This window comes from Rousettus aegyptiacus, unplaced genomic scaffold (assembly GCF_014176215.1).
Source record: "Rousettus aegyptiacus isolate mRouAeg1 unplaced genomic scaffold, mRouAeg1.p scaffold_m13_p_3, whole genome shotgun sequence".
Taxonomy (NCBI): Eukaryota; Metazoa; Chordata; class Mammalia; order Chiroptera; family Pteropodidae; genus Rousettus; species Rousettus aegyptiacus.
The window spans coordinates 39,867,694-39,887,484 of NW_023416306.1; the positions used below are offsets into that span (position 1 = coordinate 39,867,694).

At 35.9% G+C, this 19,791-nt stretch overlaps 1 protein-coding gene across 4 annotated transcripts in view; it reads left to right on the forward strand.

Annotated features, from left to right (window-relative positions):
- Positions 1–19,791, forward strand: part of PRUNE2 (prune homolog 2 with BCH domain) — a 209,472-nt gene that overhangs the window by 116,175 nt on the left and 73,506 nt on the right. For all 4 annotated transcript variants that reach the window (XM_036238785.1, XM_036238787.1, XM_036238784.1 and 1 more), the window contains exon 7: positions 19,153–19,311. In XM_036238785.1, the coding sequence (XP_036094678.1) occupies positions 19,153–19,311 (159 nt within the window). The remainder of the gene's footprint in view (positions 1–19,152; positions 19,312–19,791) is intronic.

Here is a 19,791-nt window from a genome sequence, read left to right on the forward strand (position 1 = left end):
AGATAAGCTGTAGATCCTTAGAGAAATCCTTTTTATAAATTACTTCATGTTAATGTCCTTTAGTCTTTAAAAAGAGAGAAGTCTTCGAATCTATATGCTTTGATTAGTACTATCAGAATGCTAAATAATGTATACAAATGTGCAAGATTTTATACAAAAATTTGTGCTGTTTAGAAAGAGACTTAAAATCAATATGCTTGGAGTTAAAATGCAAGAATAAGTTAAATCTAGAATTATAAAGAGTTAAATAATTCAGATATTGTTCAATTGAATCGCTGCTGGTTTTAGGAGAAGTTATCAGTTCATTTGCTGTAGTTGTACTGCTGAGCTAAGAGACAGTTCAATAAATCAACTCAAGCTTGATGGATTCTTCAATTCATTGAAATGAGTGCATGGAAGAGAAAAGAAATCTCTTAGTATTCCCTCTTTGACAAAAGGGTATGCAAAGAGCCTGAATGGATGAATGGTTGATTAATTTTGCCAGAAATTTTCTTGACAGCAGGAAATGTGTTTTTGCATTACTCTGTTTGCCTGGGATTTATTTGGTAGAATATGAATTATTGCATGTAAATTTGTACCTGAGGCTATGCTGCTAAAGTAGATAGCTCCTGGTGAGCTTTCTGACTATGGGACCTGTAATATTTTCATATGGTCTTGCACTCTATACCCTTACAGGTTGCCCTATAGCAGTTTATATAAATGCTTGCTCTCACTAATGTTAGTAGTAAAGTCAAGTACTGCCCGTAATTCAATATTGGGCTTGGTTTGAGTGATAATCTGTGCCCTTTTCAAGAAAGGATGGGGCTGGAGGCAACCAACTGCCAAAGCTTGATAATTCTTAGACTCATCAGCCTGGCAGTTTACTTGTAGAGTCTTACCTTTAAATAAGGAAAAGAAGGCACAAGGTATGCCCTTGTGCTTCTATTTATATTAAGCCTACAAGTGAGCATGTTTCTTAATTTTATCTCAAGAAGGCATACAGCTATACATGAAAGAACCTAGACTGCCATTGATGACAGCTAAACTTTGTGAGAACAGAAATAGGGATAATCTCTCTACTTATTACTTTATATCTTTCCCTTAAGTAATGATACTGTACCACACATGTGACCTTTCCTGGGTCATTATGGAGGATAGGAAGGCTTATGGTGCTCAGAAGCTCTATCTGGGCACAAAGTGATGCTGTGATTACTTATACTTAAATGTCCCCTGCTGCCATAGTCAGATGCTGGAATACTGGAAAGCATAAGAACGAAGCCACCCATAAGTTATTTAGCAACTTCCTGATCATTTGGTTTTTCTTCCAGGGGTTAACACCAGAACTTCCCTTTCTTTTAAGCACCAGACCAGAAATTATCTTTAGCTTAGGCACATTATGTAACCTTTCACCTAATTTTGCAGTATGTATATTTACAGACCAACACCAGGTCTCCTAAATGCTTGCCACCACAGTGCTTATACTATTTCTGAAAAACAATGTAAAGAGAAATTCTCTCTTAAAAGTTTTCAAATACATACCATACAAAGCCACAAAGATGCCAAGTAGTTTCATCAACTATCAAATGTGGTTTCTGATATTTCCTCCATAGATTACAATATGAGAATGAGAAGAAATTAAAAGAAAGGCAATGTTAAGTTAAACAAGTTTACTTTTATGTTCATATGAGGTCTTGCACGTAACCTCAAATGAGGACAGATGGCATACACAAGCATGCTAGAACAAAGCTCAGAAAACTTAGGTTCCAATTCCTGCTCCACCGTCAAATAACTATGTATGATATTGGGAATATTCCTGAATGTTCTTGAGCCTCAACTTTCTCATCTATCAAATGGATACCACCAATTTTTATCTTACAGCCAGCTAGAGAATTGGTAAATGTAAACTAAGATTACTTTGATCATATATAGAAAAACCAACATTGCTCTATGGACATAAATTTTACTTCTTCCTTATGTGTCAGAACACTTTTAGGTTGATTCTTTACATGTCAGTCTTTGTTCAATGATAGCTTCCTGGGCTGATGCAGCCTAACAAGTGATCTTAAAGTCCCCCATGGTCAGACTTCCAGCTACTTCTGCTATTTCCCCGTCCTTGACTTTATAGGAGTCTAATTGGTAGACTTCCCCAAGTCTTTTGGTCTCAGAAACTAAATTTTCAGCCTCCATGAAGCTATCCACCAGCTATGAGTACGAGGGGAAAACACTAACTTCTTCAATAAAAAGGGGGGCTCTGTTTCTAAAATGTAAAATGTATGAGTTAGAAGAAAAGGTTTTCTCTTGAAGAAGCCTCTGCTTCTGAAAATGTCCACTGCTTATTATAATCACTTAGTAGGTTTTCATAAGTTGTAGATTTGTTTCTCTATTCATATTTCTTTGGTTGTAAGTGACAGAAATTCCACTCAAATTTACTTAAGGAAAACAGAGGACTAATTGCACTGGTAAGTGATAATCCCGGGTAGAACAAGCTTCTGATGCTCTTGGATTCCAAGTCAAATTATGTCATCAGAGCTTGTCTCTTTTTTTCTACCCTATGCCTCTGTGTTTCTCAGTATTGGCTTCATTCTCAGGTAGCTCTTCTGTGATTCCTCAAAATGACTGTGGGCAGCTCCAAACTTATGAAAGTCTTAAATCTCAGGATCTCAGAGAAAAAGAGAGCTTTACAAAACTCAGGTGAAAGCCCTGATTGACCAGGTCAGATCACAGTTTATTCCCAAAGCCGTCATGTAGCCAAATGGATGAAAGATAGTTTGACTAGGCCTGAGTCACCTGCCGCACCTAGAACTCAGTTTGGAGATAAGGGCAGCCCCACATTAGCCACACGAAGTGAGGAGGCCTCTTCCCCAAAAGAAGGAATGACAGACAGACAGAAATGCATATGTCTATAACATTAAACTCCTCTTTTTTATATAAACTGAGTATTGGTTATTTATAATATTCCAAGCACTGTGCTAGCATTTTATATGAACTATGTCATTTAATCCTCTCAATAAACTATGAGGTAGGTATTGTTATTCACATTTTGGATGTCAAAGTCAAGGTATAGAGGCTAAGTAACTTTCCCAAAGTCATGTAACTATAAATGACATAGCTGAAAATCAAAGCAGAGACTACCTCATTTCAGAGCCAGGGATCTTCATTGCTTCACTTTATTACCATCTTTTCTCTTGTAGGTTCAATAATTTTAAAATCTAAACATTTTTTGTTCATTTATCATCCTCTCCTTTATCTCTGATAGACCCTAGCTTCTGAACATCTTTTCATCTTAGAATTATTAAATTATGAAAATCAGAACTCGAGGGGACCTTACAAACACCTACCCCACCTCCATCGTTTTGATGTAAGGAAGAGAGATGATTTAAAAACTGGAAAAAAATCCACTCACCAGAATTTTATTTGCCATTTCATTTGACAGTATTTAACCTGAATCCCCTATACAGAAGAACTTCAATAAACACTTTTCTTTGATAATCAAAGATACCAGATTATTTAAATCATTTATGTTACCTGTCTTTTGGAAAGAGAACACCTAAACATTTTTATACACTGACCACTTTAAGAAAAAAATGACTTTATGGATCATAAAATTAATAACAACAAAAACCCTAAAAGAACAAAATGATACTTGCCGTTTTATGGAACTGGGTAGGAAATACTGTAAACATAGAGGCAAATCAGTGAATTATCTGAACTCTGATAATTCGTATAGTTCATAGGATTGTCCTGAAACATCGTAGGTGAGGATTTTAATGAACTTAGATGACACCTCATCAACTTGGGCTCTTAAACATCATAAGGAAGATCTGCGGTTTTATGATGATTCCAGAGAAACTATATAGTTAAGAAACAAAATCAGAGGTTTTTAGTTTAGAATAAGCTCTGTTGGTCAGCAACATCATTTTAGCTCCTAAAGCTCTTCCTGTCTGTTTTTCAGATGTTGGGGCAGCACTATTGCATGTGTGCTGGAATGATACTCAGAGAAGTTGAGCCCAGCCATGCAGGAGGCAAAAAGCTTACTTCTTAATTTCTCCCAAGGACCCGTAACTGTGGCAAACTCAGTCATATAGAAGAGTAGTCTCTCTCAAAAAGTAGAAAAATGACTCTATTGTTATTTTCCCAGCTAGCCAGCTGCCTAGCTATTTCAAAAAAAAAAAATTAAAATAATAAAAATGGCAGAATTGGAGAGGAGAGGCAAGACTCTAAATCTATACTGAGAAGTATTTTTGTAGACCTCCTCTCTGCCGTCACGTGGTAGAAGGCTGGGCACAGTGCAGAAAGCTGCCCTGATGCCTTGTCTCACTTCTCAAGAAGGAGGGTCCGCTCTTCAACGTTAAAAGTACTTGTGGCCAGTGGTTTATATGTGTGTCTATCGTCTGCCTTGAAATGTTCAGCAGTCCATTTTATTCAGATTTTAAGAAATGCCGGTGATTTTCAGTTGCTTTTATTGAATAATATATTCTTTTAGATACTTTTAGCACGTTCATAAGAAGATTCTTCAGAGAGCACAGAAGCCATCCTACCTCTGCTCTCTTCTCATCAACTAGTTTGAGACACAAGGATCATCACAAGTTAGAAAGCACTGTTCTAGAGCACGTGCTAAGGCTGAAGACACTGATGGGGTTCAGAGAAGTGGAAGATTAAAGGATGTACTCCATGAGGCAGAGGAAGCCTGAAGTGAGAGGAGCAGGATTTGGGAGGGGATCAGGTGGAAGGGCAGTGCATTTCAAGCAAGGGTGACCTCAGCCTATTCCAGAGTTTCCATATTTGATGCAGAAGATGCATCTTTGAGTTGGAGAAGGCTCTTCACCCACTGAGTGTGTCAACTTGCAGATATGTGTGCAGCATTTTTCTACAGAGGTTTCTGTTCAGTAGTCAGTGCTGAAGATGAAGTATCAGTGTGTTCAGTAGGAATCTTCAACTAGGAGAAATTTGCTTCTGTCCAATCTTTTAGCCAATCTGATAGACATATAGGCATTGTTGGTGGTCTTTTAGGCTGAGAGTGAAAGCAGAGTTGAGAATAATGAAGAAAGTAGGAAAATAAATACAGAAACACATAGAGGCTTTCTAAACCATTAGCCTTGGCCCAGGGACTGATTGGGTCATTGGAAGTCCACTTCACCCTCATGCAGTCCATGTCAGGAAGATGTCTTTCAGGGTCATGTCAGAAGCCAGAATTAGGAAAGATGGATGCTTCGAACCTCACTAATGGACATCTCAAGCCCTAGGAAAAACCAGACACAGGCAAACTACAGAAACTAAGAACTGCACATGCTTTAAGGTATTTGGGGCAGCTAACTAGAGACTATGGACAACGGGGTTCCTTTTTTTTTTGCAGCTGTCCAAGAAATGAGGAAGCTTTAACAGTGGCCTGATCTTAAAGTTGGGGTAAATAAAAAGCAACAAAATAGAATAATTCAAAACATGTCAAAAATCAAGCCAAATGTTTGTATGCAGGGAATTCTTAGGGGTTCTAGACCAGGATAGACAAAGAGAAGCTTGCAGATTCAGGTCACCCTTTTCCCCAGAGAATATGTCTGTGTATAATTTTCTACGACAGAAAGATATTAAGAATATTCATTGTTTCCTTGCAGATTCACTGTTAGCATCATCTCTTTTGTTGTTCATTCCAGGATGGACCCCTCCTTTTTAATGGCTTCTAACGGCATTGGTTAATATCTTCCTACTAAAAACGTGGTCCATAGACTAGTGCAAAGACATCACGTGGGAGCTTATAAAATGCTGCATCATAGGCCCCAACCCAAACCTGCTAAATCAGAATCTGCATGTTAACAAAGTTCCCAGTGATTTGTATTAAAGTTTGAGAGGCTCTTGGTTAACATATCTTATGACCCAAAATGGTTATTTTGAGGGGTGAGGAGGAAGGGCCATACACCTTGCCTCTGATAATAGAAGCTCTCTAGATTTTCCCTTAACTAATGTGCCAAACTAAACACATTCTCCATTCTTCTTTGTAACATATATCTACTGATAACTGCAGGTGAATGCTCCCAGCTCTCTGAAAACATGTATCCCCTTTAAATGAATTTAGTGTTTAGTAAGAATCAGCTGTTTGCTTCCAAACCCGTCCATACCAGTTGTGCTAGTTAATATAATTACACAATTTAAAGAAACAGATTAATAGTAGTAGGAAAAGTAGCTGTTTCTAAGATGAATGCTTTGGAAAGATTTGATGAGCTGAAATGAAATGAAACATACTCTCAACGAAATATGTTCTCGAATTAGGTCAAAATAGCCGTAAAAAATTGAGAGGGAATTGTAAAAGATATAGAAAGAGTCTGCATTCAGATTGTTTCACATATCTGTTTTTATTCCACATTAATGAAACTGAAATTAGTAATTAAAAATTATGTTTTATATGTATGTTTAATGCAGGATGGGAAGTTCTTATAGACCCACATTCAAGAAATATTTAAAAAGCCGTTGGCCCTATATGAAGGTCATAAATAAATGTGTAATTTTATGTTCAGATTCAAATACAATTGCTATCTTATTTTATAGGAAAACATTTATTTTTTAACAATTTCCCTCTTCAACCAGATTTTTAATTAGCCAACTTCTTGTCCTAATCGTATTGGCTAATATAAATAAAAACATAATAGAAGACTTGTACTCTATAGCTTTATTTTTAAAGAGTCAAGGAAAGTTTAAGCAAGGAGGGGTTTTGTTTTTTTTTGTTTTTGTTTTTGTTGTGGCTTCAGTGGACTCTTCCTTCTTCAAGTTAGGAATTTGAGGTCAAGGAAGGTGAAATTCTTGCTTTGGATCAAAGTGTCATTCTCAAAGTGTGGTTCCCAAACCAGCCATATCAATGTCACCTGGAAGATTGCTATAAATGACATTTCTCAACTGGCCCCAGACCTATTAATAGAATCAGAAACCCTGCGAGTGCAGCCCAGATTTCTGTTTCCAGAAGCCCTCTAGGTGAATCTGATGCAGCTGAACTTTGAGGCCCATTGGTTTACTATGACCACACAGCAAAAGCTACGAATGAGAACATGTTTGCCAATTAATCTGGACTATTACGCTGTCTGGCTAATTTGTCAGGCACTTTCTCTAAACCTGATTCTCCTTTTAATCAGAAATTTTAGAGTTTACATAATTGAAAAATGGGCTACAACAAAAGAATCTTAGATAGAAAAGGATTCTTTCTAATATATATAAAGTAAAAAGATAATCTCTAAAGTATACATAAGGATGAATAATTTCTAAAACCTTAATTGACAGATAAATTTACTGTTAATATAGTTGTAGCTGTTGGACCTGCTGCTGCTGCCATGAGGGGCTACCATGTATCGAGGGCTGACTCTGTGAGAGATCCTGGACTAAACCATTTAAATTGAAATCTCATGGGATGGGGTCCACATATTTGATTTGTTATTTTACAGCTCGGGATCAAAGGTCATCTCAGGTGAACCAGTGATGCAGACATGTAGGTTCAGGTATTCAGTCTCAGAAATGGATTTTGATGAATTTTTTCATGTAGCCTGTTATCAGGCAAAAATGCTAGCCATTCACTGAACACTTGCAATGCTCCAGGCATGTTGTATTGCCCTCAAATATCTGCTGTATTTGGGGATTACCAAAATGGAGTTAAAATAAATAAGCATGTCATTTTTAGGAATCCTAGGATAAAGTTTGGCATATTAAAGTATTCTAATTACGTATAACTTACCTGGATTCATACAATTTTTCTAGACTAACAAAGCCTTGGAAAACACCTACTAAGCCTCTTTTTCCTGGAATAGGAAGTAGATGTTTAGTAAAATCCTGCCTCTTTCTTTTAAATCATTCTATTTTTTTTCTTTGTATGAGAGAATCAAAATGCTGTTTATTTTATAAGCATACCACTATAAACTAAAAGATAATTGACGGAAATTTAAAATTTTTGCGAGCTTAGAAAAAGGAAATATTTGGCCAGTTAGTGTTAAGGATTTGTGTAAATGCTCCCTAGTCCTGTCTTTCATTGTTGTTGTTGTTCTCCTACCTCTTAAATTAGACAGAATTAATGACGTGTCATGCTTTACTTATGCCATGATGTTTCTAAAAACATTTAATGCAATATAAATTATTTTCTAAGTTTGCAAGACTCTTCTATGATTATTCTCTAAAGCAGTGGTTTTTAATTAGGGTGTTTTTGTCCCTCAGGGGACATTTGACAATGTCTGGATACTTATTTGATTGTCACGACTAGGGGAGGGAGTTGCCATTAGCATCTAGTGGGTAGAGGCCAGTGATGCTGCTAAATGTCCTATTATGCACAGAACAGCCCCCTCGACAAAGAATTACCAAGCCCAAAATGTTAATAACGCCAAGGTTGGGAAGCCCTGCTCTAAAGTTATTTCTTTTTACCTGTTATGAATTTTGAGGGTTTTTTTCCTCCATAATTGGCCTGCTTAGAGCCCTTTTATAAATAACTCTTGTATAAAATGAAAACATATAAATACAACTCCTGTTCCAGCAGAGTTAGCTAAAATACTCTGCATTATAGGAAGGGCTCATAGATCTTTCTAATCTGTATTTAAAACATTTCAACACCTCATGTGTATGGTGCAAATAGCATTACAGTTTGACAGTGGTGGAGATTTGAGCATCTGAAAACTTCAGGGACCAAAAAGATAATCCCTCTCCTTGACCTGAAAGAATAAAGATTAAGAGGCTTGGCCTCTTTCCTGCATTGATTCACAGGCACTACATATTTTTGACTGATTAAGCATAATTTTTATTTTATAAGCTTAACACTTTTATACATTTGTTTTGTCATTCCTCTTTATGGGATACAAACTGCCATACAAATGAAAGTTAGCTAAATTACTTCCCTAAAGTTATCTTTTCAAGCATCATGTTTTTTTCCTTTACTGGACTTGATTAGCAGGAAATCAAATGAGAATTTGGGAAGTTATATGATGCATGTGTGTAGGGGGTGTTAGAGTGTGTGTGCATATGCATGTGTGCCTGTATGTGTGTACGTGTTTACGTACATGTTAGTCCCTTGTGCTTGATATCTAGGGTGCACACCTATGGGTTTATCTGCTCAGCATCCCCTCTTCTAAGAAATTACTCTTACCCATTACTCTTGTTATAACTCGTGCCATTTTTGTATTTTGCGATCTTCCCAATCCACCTCTATTGCTTGGTGCAGGCCAAGCACTCGACCCAAGTGAGAACAACCAGAATTCCTTCTCCGGGTTTTTCAAACTCAAAACCAAGAAGAGTGGGCCATGGCTAAAATGAAAAGATCTACACAGGAGCTGCAGCCACCCATGTTTTCCACCACATGGAGAACACTATTTGGCTGCAGGAGAGGAGAATGAAGCCAGGCAAAGAGAATGGAGAAGGTGGGTGGCCACCCCATAATCCTGGCAATACCTATCATCTTCCAAGCTTGTCCCCTAGTTCTTCCTTTGCTTCTTCAAGAATGCTCCCATGTCCTTCTGACTTCCTTTTATTTTATTTAAACCAATTTGAGTTAAGTTCCTGTGACTTGTGACCAAGAGAGTCATGACAATAGTGCCCCTGTCTGAAAATGAATTCCTTAAGCTCCCACCCCCCACCCCACAGACTTCTCCAAATGAAAACAAAACCACAAGCCCCAGAGTGTATCTGTTTTCAGGAGGGGGTTTCTGGTAATTAGCTTAGATTGCAACAAATGGCACACACAGACTGTTGGCTCTGCATGTGTGCTCTAAGATTGGTGTTTACCCTATTATGTTCCAATTTAAGAATGTCATTGAGTTTATCAGTGAGCTCATGGAAACTAGCAAGAATGCATATGTGAGTGGTGAGAGGTGTGTGCCTTGTTATATAGATATTTTTAGTCCTCAAAAAAATTAATTTCATTGGGTCGATAGCACAACCATATTCCCCACTTAAACTTGGTGATAGTTAGGTATTTTTAGCAAATGAGTTGTCAGCAGAAAGGCTTCATTAGACCCATCAGGGTATCTGCCCATGAAGAACGAATCCCAAACTGTACTGGCAGTTTCCTTGAGCCAAAATGATGAAGCACCTCTGACAAGAGCCATATTGTGCTCCCCATGTGAGGAACAAAAGAGACAGTGTGATCTTCATTTGGTCAGGTTAATATTGACACAGCTTAGAAAAATCAGAAGTGTGTGTATGTACATGTACAGCAAGCACTCCGGAGACTTGACTGGTGGTTTCCATAAATCAGAAAGGAGTACACAGAGAGGAAGAAAGGTCTCCTGCTTTCTTGAAATATTGTTCAAACTAGATGATTTATTTTTACAAAGGAAAATAAGCAAAGCCATAAGTATTCAGGCTCATGGCTCAAAATAAGCCAATAGGGATTTTTTAAAACATCTATGTACAACTATGGAAATAATTTATCATTATTATTTGATCTCTAGGGTGTTGCCTAGGTTCTACCACTTCAAAAATAATGCATGCCTAATGAGTGGATTTTCCATTATGTATGGGTTCTAAGTTATGTATTTTCATGAAGAAATCCTTATGAACATGCATAAATAAAAAAGGGGCCCTTAAAGGGATCAACAGTACAACCCTTTTCACACCGAATCCTTAAATCCATACTGTATCAAAAGGATTCGATGATTATGGTTCTGTCCTTAAAGAAAATGTAAACTAGCCCGAGCTAGTTAATGAGATGATGACTTATTTGTCAATGATTGGTTTTGAACCTCCCCACGTACAAGTATTCAATCTACTATTAACTAGTTGTGAGAGTCTGCCAAGGACTAGTCTTCTATGAAGTATGGTATATGTAAACTTCTTTTTTCAGAGCAACTCTCTATTGGATTAACACTACTTCTCTTTATGATGGAGACAGTGAGGACGGGTTAGGACTTCAATTCACTTAATTTCAGGTGGATCTGAAACCAGCCCACTTCATTTCAAGAAGTCCTTAACTCAAGCCTGTGCTTTCAGATGAATTATCTCCCATGCACTCCTCCCCTGTCTCTGGTCATTAATGATATGGTTATAGGAGGTAATAGATATTTGTCTCATGACATAAAAACTATGACTTTCAGTTTTCAATAAACATGTGCTCTCCCACTCTGTTCTTGAATTCTTGAACTCAAATGATGACCTTAGAAAGGTGATTGCTTAAAAGACTTTTGGTTTCTCCTCAAATACTTGTGACATACTTGACCTAAATTGAAGCAACTGTACATTGATACTTAATCTTGTCTTTGGTCGTTGTGCCTTTACAAGAGGACTTTGCTTGAAATGATGATGATGATACTGTAGGCTTTCCCTTTTAAAATGTCCACTCCTTCAAGGTAAAAAATAACATCTTTTGTCTCCCGACCTACCTCCTACAATCTTAATTCCTAGTTTTCTCTGGGCTTTTGAGCAGAAAAAAAGAAATGTTGAGGGCATCCTTAGATGATGAGATTTTTACATACTGAATGGTAAAGTGAGATTCTTCCATTTTGTGTGTTTAAGCTATTGGAGTAAGAAAAACTACAATACATGAGAATGATTCTGGATAACCAGCGACTATACCCATTTCCCTGCCTTTAATTTTTTTTCACTGTGTGTATGCGTATGCTCATCTTTTTTAAAGTATATATTGCTGCAAGAATATCAGAGCAATCTTCTTTATAAGTTTCTTTGGGCAAGTTTTCAATTTTAGGTTTATACATATAGCTAATGGTCAGCCTGAATTTATATTTTACAGAGTAGATGAGAAAGTAGAAACTAATCATAAAGCATGATAACATTAGGTCATCAAAATCTTGAAGCAGAACATTATTATTAGCATTTGTTAAAATCAAAGATATGGCTTATGTATAGTGACAAGGGAGAATCAATACTAAACAGAAATAAATGGATCAGCAAAAAACTTTTATTAAATTAAAAATGGAATTAATTACTAATATCTTTGGTGATGAAAATATTCTCATTCAAATATAACATAGAGGTAAGAACATGGGCTCTGGAGTAAGACTACTTGGGTTCGAGTCCTATTTTCCACTTGTGTAAAGTTGTGTGACATCAGTTACTTAACCTCCCAAAGCCTCCATTTTCTCAATGCAAAACAAAGATGATGTTATTCATTGCATGGCAGCATCTGAAAGTTTAAATGGGATGATGCAAAGTATTTAATAGAGTGCTTAATGCAAAGCAGTGCTTTATTAAGTTGTTAGGCAACGTACTACTGGTTTAAATGAAAATTATATTGAATAGCGTATATATGTTACATATTCATCTATATATTGTAATATTTTTAATTTTCACAAAATATGTTCTTCATAAAGGACTTTTTCTTTAGCTATAAAGAATGATAATGTATACTGTCTATTTTCAAAATATAATGTATAATATAGTTTTAATAAACTATAGTAGTTTGTACTTCTAAACTATCTTGGCTAGCTTATAAATATAAGAACAACAGAGTTTTTAAAAAATGGCATCTGGGAAAAACATGGGAAATATCTTTGCTTACCAATTAAAGGGTACACAGAAAACAGAATAAATAAAATCTCTTAATTTATGCATTTTGTGTTCTCATAAATCATTTCCTGTCAAAATTATCAGACTTTATTATTGCTGAATATTTTAAACATCATAATGGAATTTGGGTGGCATAAATCATAAAGCTTTCAGTTAGAACATTTGTGTACATACCTCAGCATTTTTCTTATATCTCGATTAAAAAATAGTCTTCATTCTAGAAATAAATCCATGCAGAATATAAATGTCAAACCATACTCTTAAATTTCAGTAACTCAGCAATCCATGCTGGCCACGGCGCTTACAAGGTAGTTATGGCTTGTCAAACCATGTTTCTGAGACTTACTGTTTTCAAAAATGAAGCTGCACAGCTTTTGTTTTAATCTTGGTAGAAATTTTTATCTACAAGTAGCGTACCTATGGATGATTCCTTCTCACTTGATCTTTCTCTTTCAGATATAATAGATCTGGAAATAGCTTGTTCATGACATTAGATAATTTGTTTCATTTAATGAAAGCCTTACTCAACATATTTTATTTATGATTTTTAAGAGAGGCAAGTGTTTGGGATTATGTGTATTGACCAGAATGCTGCACCTAAGTGCAAAGTATTTTCATTAGGAGTAAAATCCACTAAAGGCTATATGGTACTTGGAGGCGAAACGGTGGAAATGATGAAAAAGGCTCTGTCCGTGTGATTTAGCTGAAGGAAAAAATGACTACACATTTTTCTGATACTTTGAAAGCTGCTTTACGTACAAAGGAAAACAGGAGCTCATTCATTGAGTCTAACTTGAAATTAAGGATAAAGATTTCATTAATGAGATAAATACTGCATTACTGAGAGTTTCTGTAACCTACATCATTTTTTAAATAATTGTTTCATTTTTGACTTTGTGTAACTTCTTCTATCCTCTCACATCTAGGAAGGTAACATGTGAATTACTCATATGACTTAAAAATATGTGTTATTTTTATTTAAAAGTTTGCATATATTGTAAAGGATATAAGGAAAGAAGTTATAATATGAACAACCAGTTTCCATACCAAGAATTTGTAAAATACTCTCTATGAATTGGATTAATCCCATGAATCCTTAGAATGATCTTTTGATAGCTTAAGAATTAGGAAAGGAAAGAGATCTAATGTTTATTGTCTACTATGTACTATGCACTGGGCTTGCTTTTTTATATATGTTCTTAATTCTTACAATGGTCCTATGAGGTAGAGGATTATGGGGATGGAAAATTAAGGCTCAAGGAGGTGAAGCAACTCATCCAACTAGTGAATATCAGAGTCAAGGGTTAACCTCATGGTCACACAACTCCAGAGCTTCACTAGAAACCTTAGAGAAGGTACGCTAAAATAACGGAGAGACACGATCAGATTTTAGATTTGCAATTTGGCTAAATAATAACAACTTTAATGTCAGGGTATCTTAATGTCCATTGTACATCAGATTTCACTATATATTATTTGAATACATCTAGAAAAAATGTTCAATTTTATATGATTAGAGAAATTGTTTTCCACTTAACACCATTATCAGTGTTTTCTTGTGTCATTAAGTATTCCTTGATAATGTGATTTTTAATAGCAGCATAATATTCTTTTGTGTGATTCTTCCATAGTTTATTTAACCACTTGTTTATTGTTATACATTTAGATTGTTTCTAAATTTTAGTTATTAAAGTAATAATTCAGTGAATAGCTGTGTCCACAAATCTTTTTTGTGCATGTCATATTACTTCTTTAGAAAATATTTCTAATAGTGTATGAGAGTACTCATTTAGAAATATTTGCTAATATTAGGAAAAGAAGATAAAATACCATACTATCAAAGAATTTCTCTGATTATCATTGAGTTCATATATTTATTGGCCATTTGTATTTCAACTCTGATTTGTGTTTTATGTATATATATATATATATATATATATATATATATATATATATATAGTTATATAATCTCTAGGACGTTAGACCTTTCTCCTCCCAGTTTAAAAACAGTTAATAGCTATTGCATTGAGAAACTTTTGAGTGGATTGTAAACAGAAATGTGCCATGATTTTATGTACATTTTTAAAAGCTTTCTCCCTACTGATAGTAGGGAGACAAAAGCAGCTGCAGGGAGACCAGTTGGGGGGCTGTCACTAAATTTATAACAAGAAATGATGGTGACTGTAGCTATGATAGTAATAGACATAGAGAGAAGTGAGAAAAATATTTGGACTTGAGCTGTGTTTCAGAAGTAAATAGGATTTGCCAATAGATGAGGAATGAGGAAAGAAAAGAATCGAGAATAATTCCTAGATACTTGGCTTGAGTAACTAGATGGATGATGGTGCATTTAATGGTGTGGAGGAAACTAAGGCAGAGGTAGGTTGTATTTTATTTTAAATGCTTACTAGACATTTACATGAAAATATGTGGATAAATGAGGTTAGAGTTCAGGTGGATATAGATTTGGTTTGTTACTGGCAGATAAATGATCTGAAAGCATTGTGACTGGGTGAGATCGCCAGAGAGAACATGTAGATGAGAGAAAAGGGTTTGGAAACAAAGTCTGAGGCAGTGAATATTTAGAGGTCAACTAAGGTAGAGAAACCAGCAAAGGTTACTGAGGAGTAACCAATGAGTTGAGAAAAAAACAAAGAATGTGAAGGAATTAATTGTTTCAAGGACAAAGGGTCAACCTCATGGAATTCTTCAGAGAAGTCAAATAGAGTAAGAACAGGAAAGTGATTTTTGGATTTGACAACCTGGAAGTGATTAGCACTTTTGAGAACAGCATTTTCAGTGGAATATTGGAGACAGAAACCTGACAGGAGACAATGAAATAAGAATAAATGAGCAATGTTAAAAAGAGTGGGTTTTTCTCTCCCAAGGAATATCCACATTTAAGTACTCAAATGTTTACAAAACATTATTTAGATCACTTTTATTTCATGTGATGCACTGATGCTTTCAGCATATAGCATAAAGACTAAATTTTTCGGAGCAATGGAGTGAGAGCTAAAGTAAGATTTTGTGAGGGAGTAGAAATTTCCACTGCATTTGTCCACTCAGTTTCAACCACAAATATAGTAACACTATTGGATACTATCGTCACAATTTCAGGTTTTGTATTAGTTAAAGTGAGCTGTATCATTTTGTTTCCCTTTCTTTTACCATTTTATAATCATCAATCTCTTTTCAGGGCCCTGAGGTCTATACCTTAGCTTTTGGTTAAGAACTAACAGTCTTATTCTCTCCACATTTCCAGGCCTTCCTTCTCATTCCAAAACTAGGAATTGCTCTAGGCAAAAGAACTCATGACCTCTAAAAATGTTTTAATGATCGAACCTTTGGACTCATGAGTGACAAAGGACTCTGACAGGAAACAATTCCCATCCTTCCTAACTGATGGGAATAGGCTGGCTTTCTGTCAGTCAATTCCCAGCTGTAATAATTAGTGAAGTAACTTCCTAATTCCATGCTGCATACTTAGGCTGGGGTCATATTTCAAATGTGGAAGGTTGTATGGTACGGGCAGGGGTGGTAAATTAAGATAAGATCCCTTTATTTTCTAAGCTTTTGGCAAATTGAGTGGAAGATATATCTGTACATGTATATAATTTTAAGTTAAGGTGGGGAAACATTTTAGAGACATTTGAGCAGGTTAACAAATAGTATTTGTATACATGTAACTAAAACAGTAATTTATCAGGTAGAAGGCAGATGGGGGGAATAAAATGCCAACCTGTATCTACAGTTGGGTTGTGTTGATGATGAAGTGCTGTTTATTCAGGCCCAGCCTAGCTTGTCAGCAACATAAGAGCCATCGTAGCACATGACTCCCTGCGTAGCTAGAAGACAATAATAAATTATCTCCTATGCAAATAGCACCAGCAAAAAAGCAGAACAAACAGACTCTGCCTCCTGATTCCTGAAGATTCTCACTCATTCCCTTGTTTGATTCTGTTTTAAACATGAAATTTCTGACATTATCTTAAAGCCAGTAAGATCAGATCTGGTTTGGACAATTTTATTAGGGTAGATGGATATAGTTGTTGACAACCTCTATTCTGAGGTTGCTGTAAAATGTGAATATTTTGGTTCATTAATATGCCTAAGTGAGTCACATAAATCTTTATTTTTTCAATACTTCATTTTAACCTTTGGAACTCAGGAGCAGCCTGAGGAAACTGGGAGGGTGTTACTCAAAGGTGTTTGATCCTAAGAATCATTTGAGGTCCATAATGAAAATACAGATTCTTGAACCTAATCCTTGTCCTGCTAAATGAGAACCTCTAGCAAGGTGGCCCAGAAATATGCACCCAAGGTGATTTTTATGATGAGGACAGTATGAGGAACATAGAGCTGAGAACGTGAGTCAGGAAGTCCTGTGACAACACTGAGAGCCCAAAGGACTGGTTCATAGGGAAATAAAAAATTAAAAAATACCTTTGTAGATCAGGGCTCTTCAGATTTCACTGTGTATTCAAATCAGCTAAGATTTTTGGAAAATGCAGATTCTGCTTCAGTAGGTCTGGAGTGTGGACTGAGACTCTGCATTTCTAACAAGATGCCTGCTGTTGTGAAGACTTAGCCAAGCAAGATCTAGAGCTGTCATTTTAACATAAGAGAATCCAAATAGACTGGAGCTCAGCCAGCATTTTGGAATAGCAAATGTTTCATAAGTACGGCTTTCAATAATGCTGATTCTACTGAATCCTAATCTTGTACTCAGATACCAGTGAAGCCTGCTTTTCTCTTGTTTAAGTGACCCAGGCAGGAGTGTTATTATATGTGAAAATCTCTTAGAAGTATTGTGTCTTATCTCAGGGGGTTATAAATATATTTGGGAATTTTTATGTACACAATAAAAAAGTATTTTGCAAGCAACCTTCTAGGTCTTCTTGTGCCAAAGCCTTCAGTCATTGGTGACAACATATAAGTACTTGCTGTCCATTCTTGTTTTACTTCAGAACCAAATCTTCTCTTATGGTTCGTAATGGCAAAAAGCTCACTATTGAGGTTCTTGATGGATAACACCAATGATGGTTTGAAATAATTTTATCTATTGAATGCACATTGCTTATAATATGAGGTTCATTTTTCTTTTTAAAGTTCAGCCTAAATATCTACTTCTATTGTGGGTGAATTAATTTTTTAAAGTATCTATTTAAAGATTGTTATTATGGCATTTGGACAATAAATAAAAAGACCGAAGGCTGACATTTTGGAAAACATACTTCCAAAAGCTATTGTATTTGAACATCATACATTTTATTACCAAGTTAGTATAATAGACCCTTGGTATTCATCAGCAACATATCCTGAGACTTTGTGAATTTCTTTGTGCAATTCCTTGTAACCAAAAACTGAGAATGACCTTATAAGATACCTAATGAGAGTGGCTGCTGCAGGAATAGACAGCAAAGGTTCCCCGAGGTGTGGAAGTTGGTGATGGGCTGGACCTGCACATCTGCCCTAGCATCTCATGTGCCTTCTAAGGGACCTCATAGACCTTGAGATCTGACTCAACATAGAGTATATGTGATATGGATATTTTAAATGGTCTGGTAAATAGTCTAAGCCACAAGTATCAAATCTACAAAATTCAAAGAGCCACCACATACAAACATTAATCTGGGCATGGAAAAAATCTGTACCTATATGCACTGTTGAGCTTTTTGCAGTGGTTATCTGAGGAGGGCACTAATACTTTCCATGGTATACATTTCTGTATTGCTTTAATATTTTACTAGTGGCATGTATAATTCTGATGACTTTTGTAATCATAAGAAAATTAAGTAGTACAGTACACTGTCAGTTTATTGATTATGTATGATGATCATATATATATATATATGAGATATATATTTACACTGTGATAGACAATTATATAGCACAGATTGATTTTGTCTCTCCTGTCATTCAACAGACATTTCTTGAGCAACTAGTATATGCCAGGCATTATGTTAAGGGCTAACATATGGTCTTCACTGTGTTTCCTTAAGAGAAAGAGACAACTACACCAACAACTGCAGTTAATAAAACTTTAAAAGGCCAGCACATTTCTGAAGACGACAGGAGTCACAGGTTTGGGTGCTCCATGGTAGTGGGTGCCTTTTCTGTGATTACTCATTTCTCCTTAGTTACCATATAGAGCAAATGGATCTAACATCACAGCCTTTATACAAATCTCCTAGACATCCACACTGGGATTAAAAGCATTTGATAAACTCAGATAGGTTCATTCTTAGGAATTCTGCTTGGAGTTAATAATGATCATTAGAAAACAATCATAGAAAAGAACAATAACTTTCTCCTATTTTTCTAGTGATAGGTGCAATAATAGCAGACATTCCTATGTCCTATGAACAATAAGAGGAAAAGTGTGTTTCGGAAAGCGAAAGCATTTGAATAAATATTTTAAGGAAAAAGTTTTAGATATTTATTTCTTATCTAAACTATTCTTAATAATAATGGCAGAGATTCCTTCCTTTTTTGGTTTAGGAAAACAAACAACCAATGTGTATCTTAAGCCATCACATGAAAGTTTCCAAACTTTGTCAAAGTGTTTATATTTAACTTGCATTTAATAAAATATCTCTGTTGTAATACATCATAAGACTGGACAAATTTATGGCACTGTGCCCCAAACCTGAGAGGTTATATTAATTAACATCAGATTGCCTGTTTTTCTTTCAGAACTGTATGTTTCACAGCAATATCACTAGTGATTTGAAAGCATTCACAGATAAGTTCGGTTTTGATGTCCTCATCCTCTTGGCCAGCTACCTGTCAGAGGAACAGCAGCCAAGACAACAGATCGCTGTGTACTCTGAGAACTTAGAGCTGTGCAGTCAGGTAAGGATCTGCTCCAAACCTGGCACATTTCACTGCATATTAACCTGCTGCCTCTCAGAACATGCAGTAGAGGATGGGAATGGATTGGTGGCATAAAGAAATTGACCCAAGAGATAAAGTCCTTGAGTTTGAGTTTTAAGAAATATTGGGGTTATTTTGTACATTGGGCCTTTTTAAAGAGCTCCATAACTATTTCTTTTCTAGAAAGAATCCATTGAGAGAGAGATCATAGTTTTCTCACCCAAATGAGGGCAATACTCCTTTGAGTGCTATTCTTTGAGGACTGATCCCTTGTAATAACTAACAAAGTTTAGTCCCTGTTTGGTGTCCAGGGTTGAATAACTGGTGATCTGATGCTTTAATCAAAGTTAGTCTGTCTCCTGGTATAAAAATTCTGACTGGGTAATTAGTCAGATCCTCTCAGTTGAGAGCTGCATCTTTCGACCCAAACATGTAGAAATATATAAGATGCAGACAGAA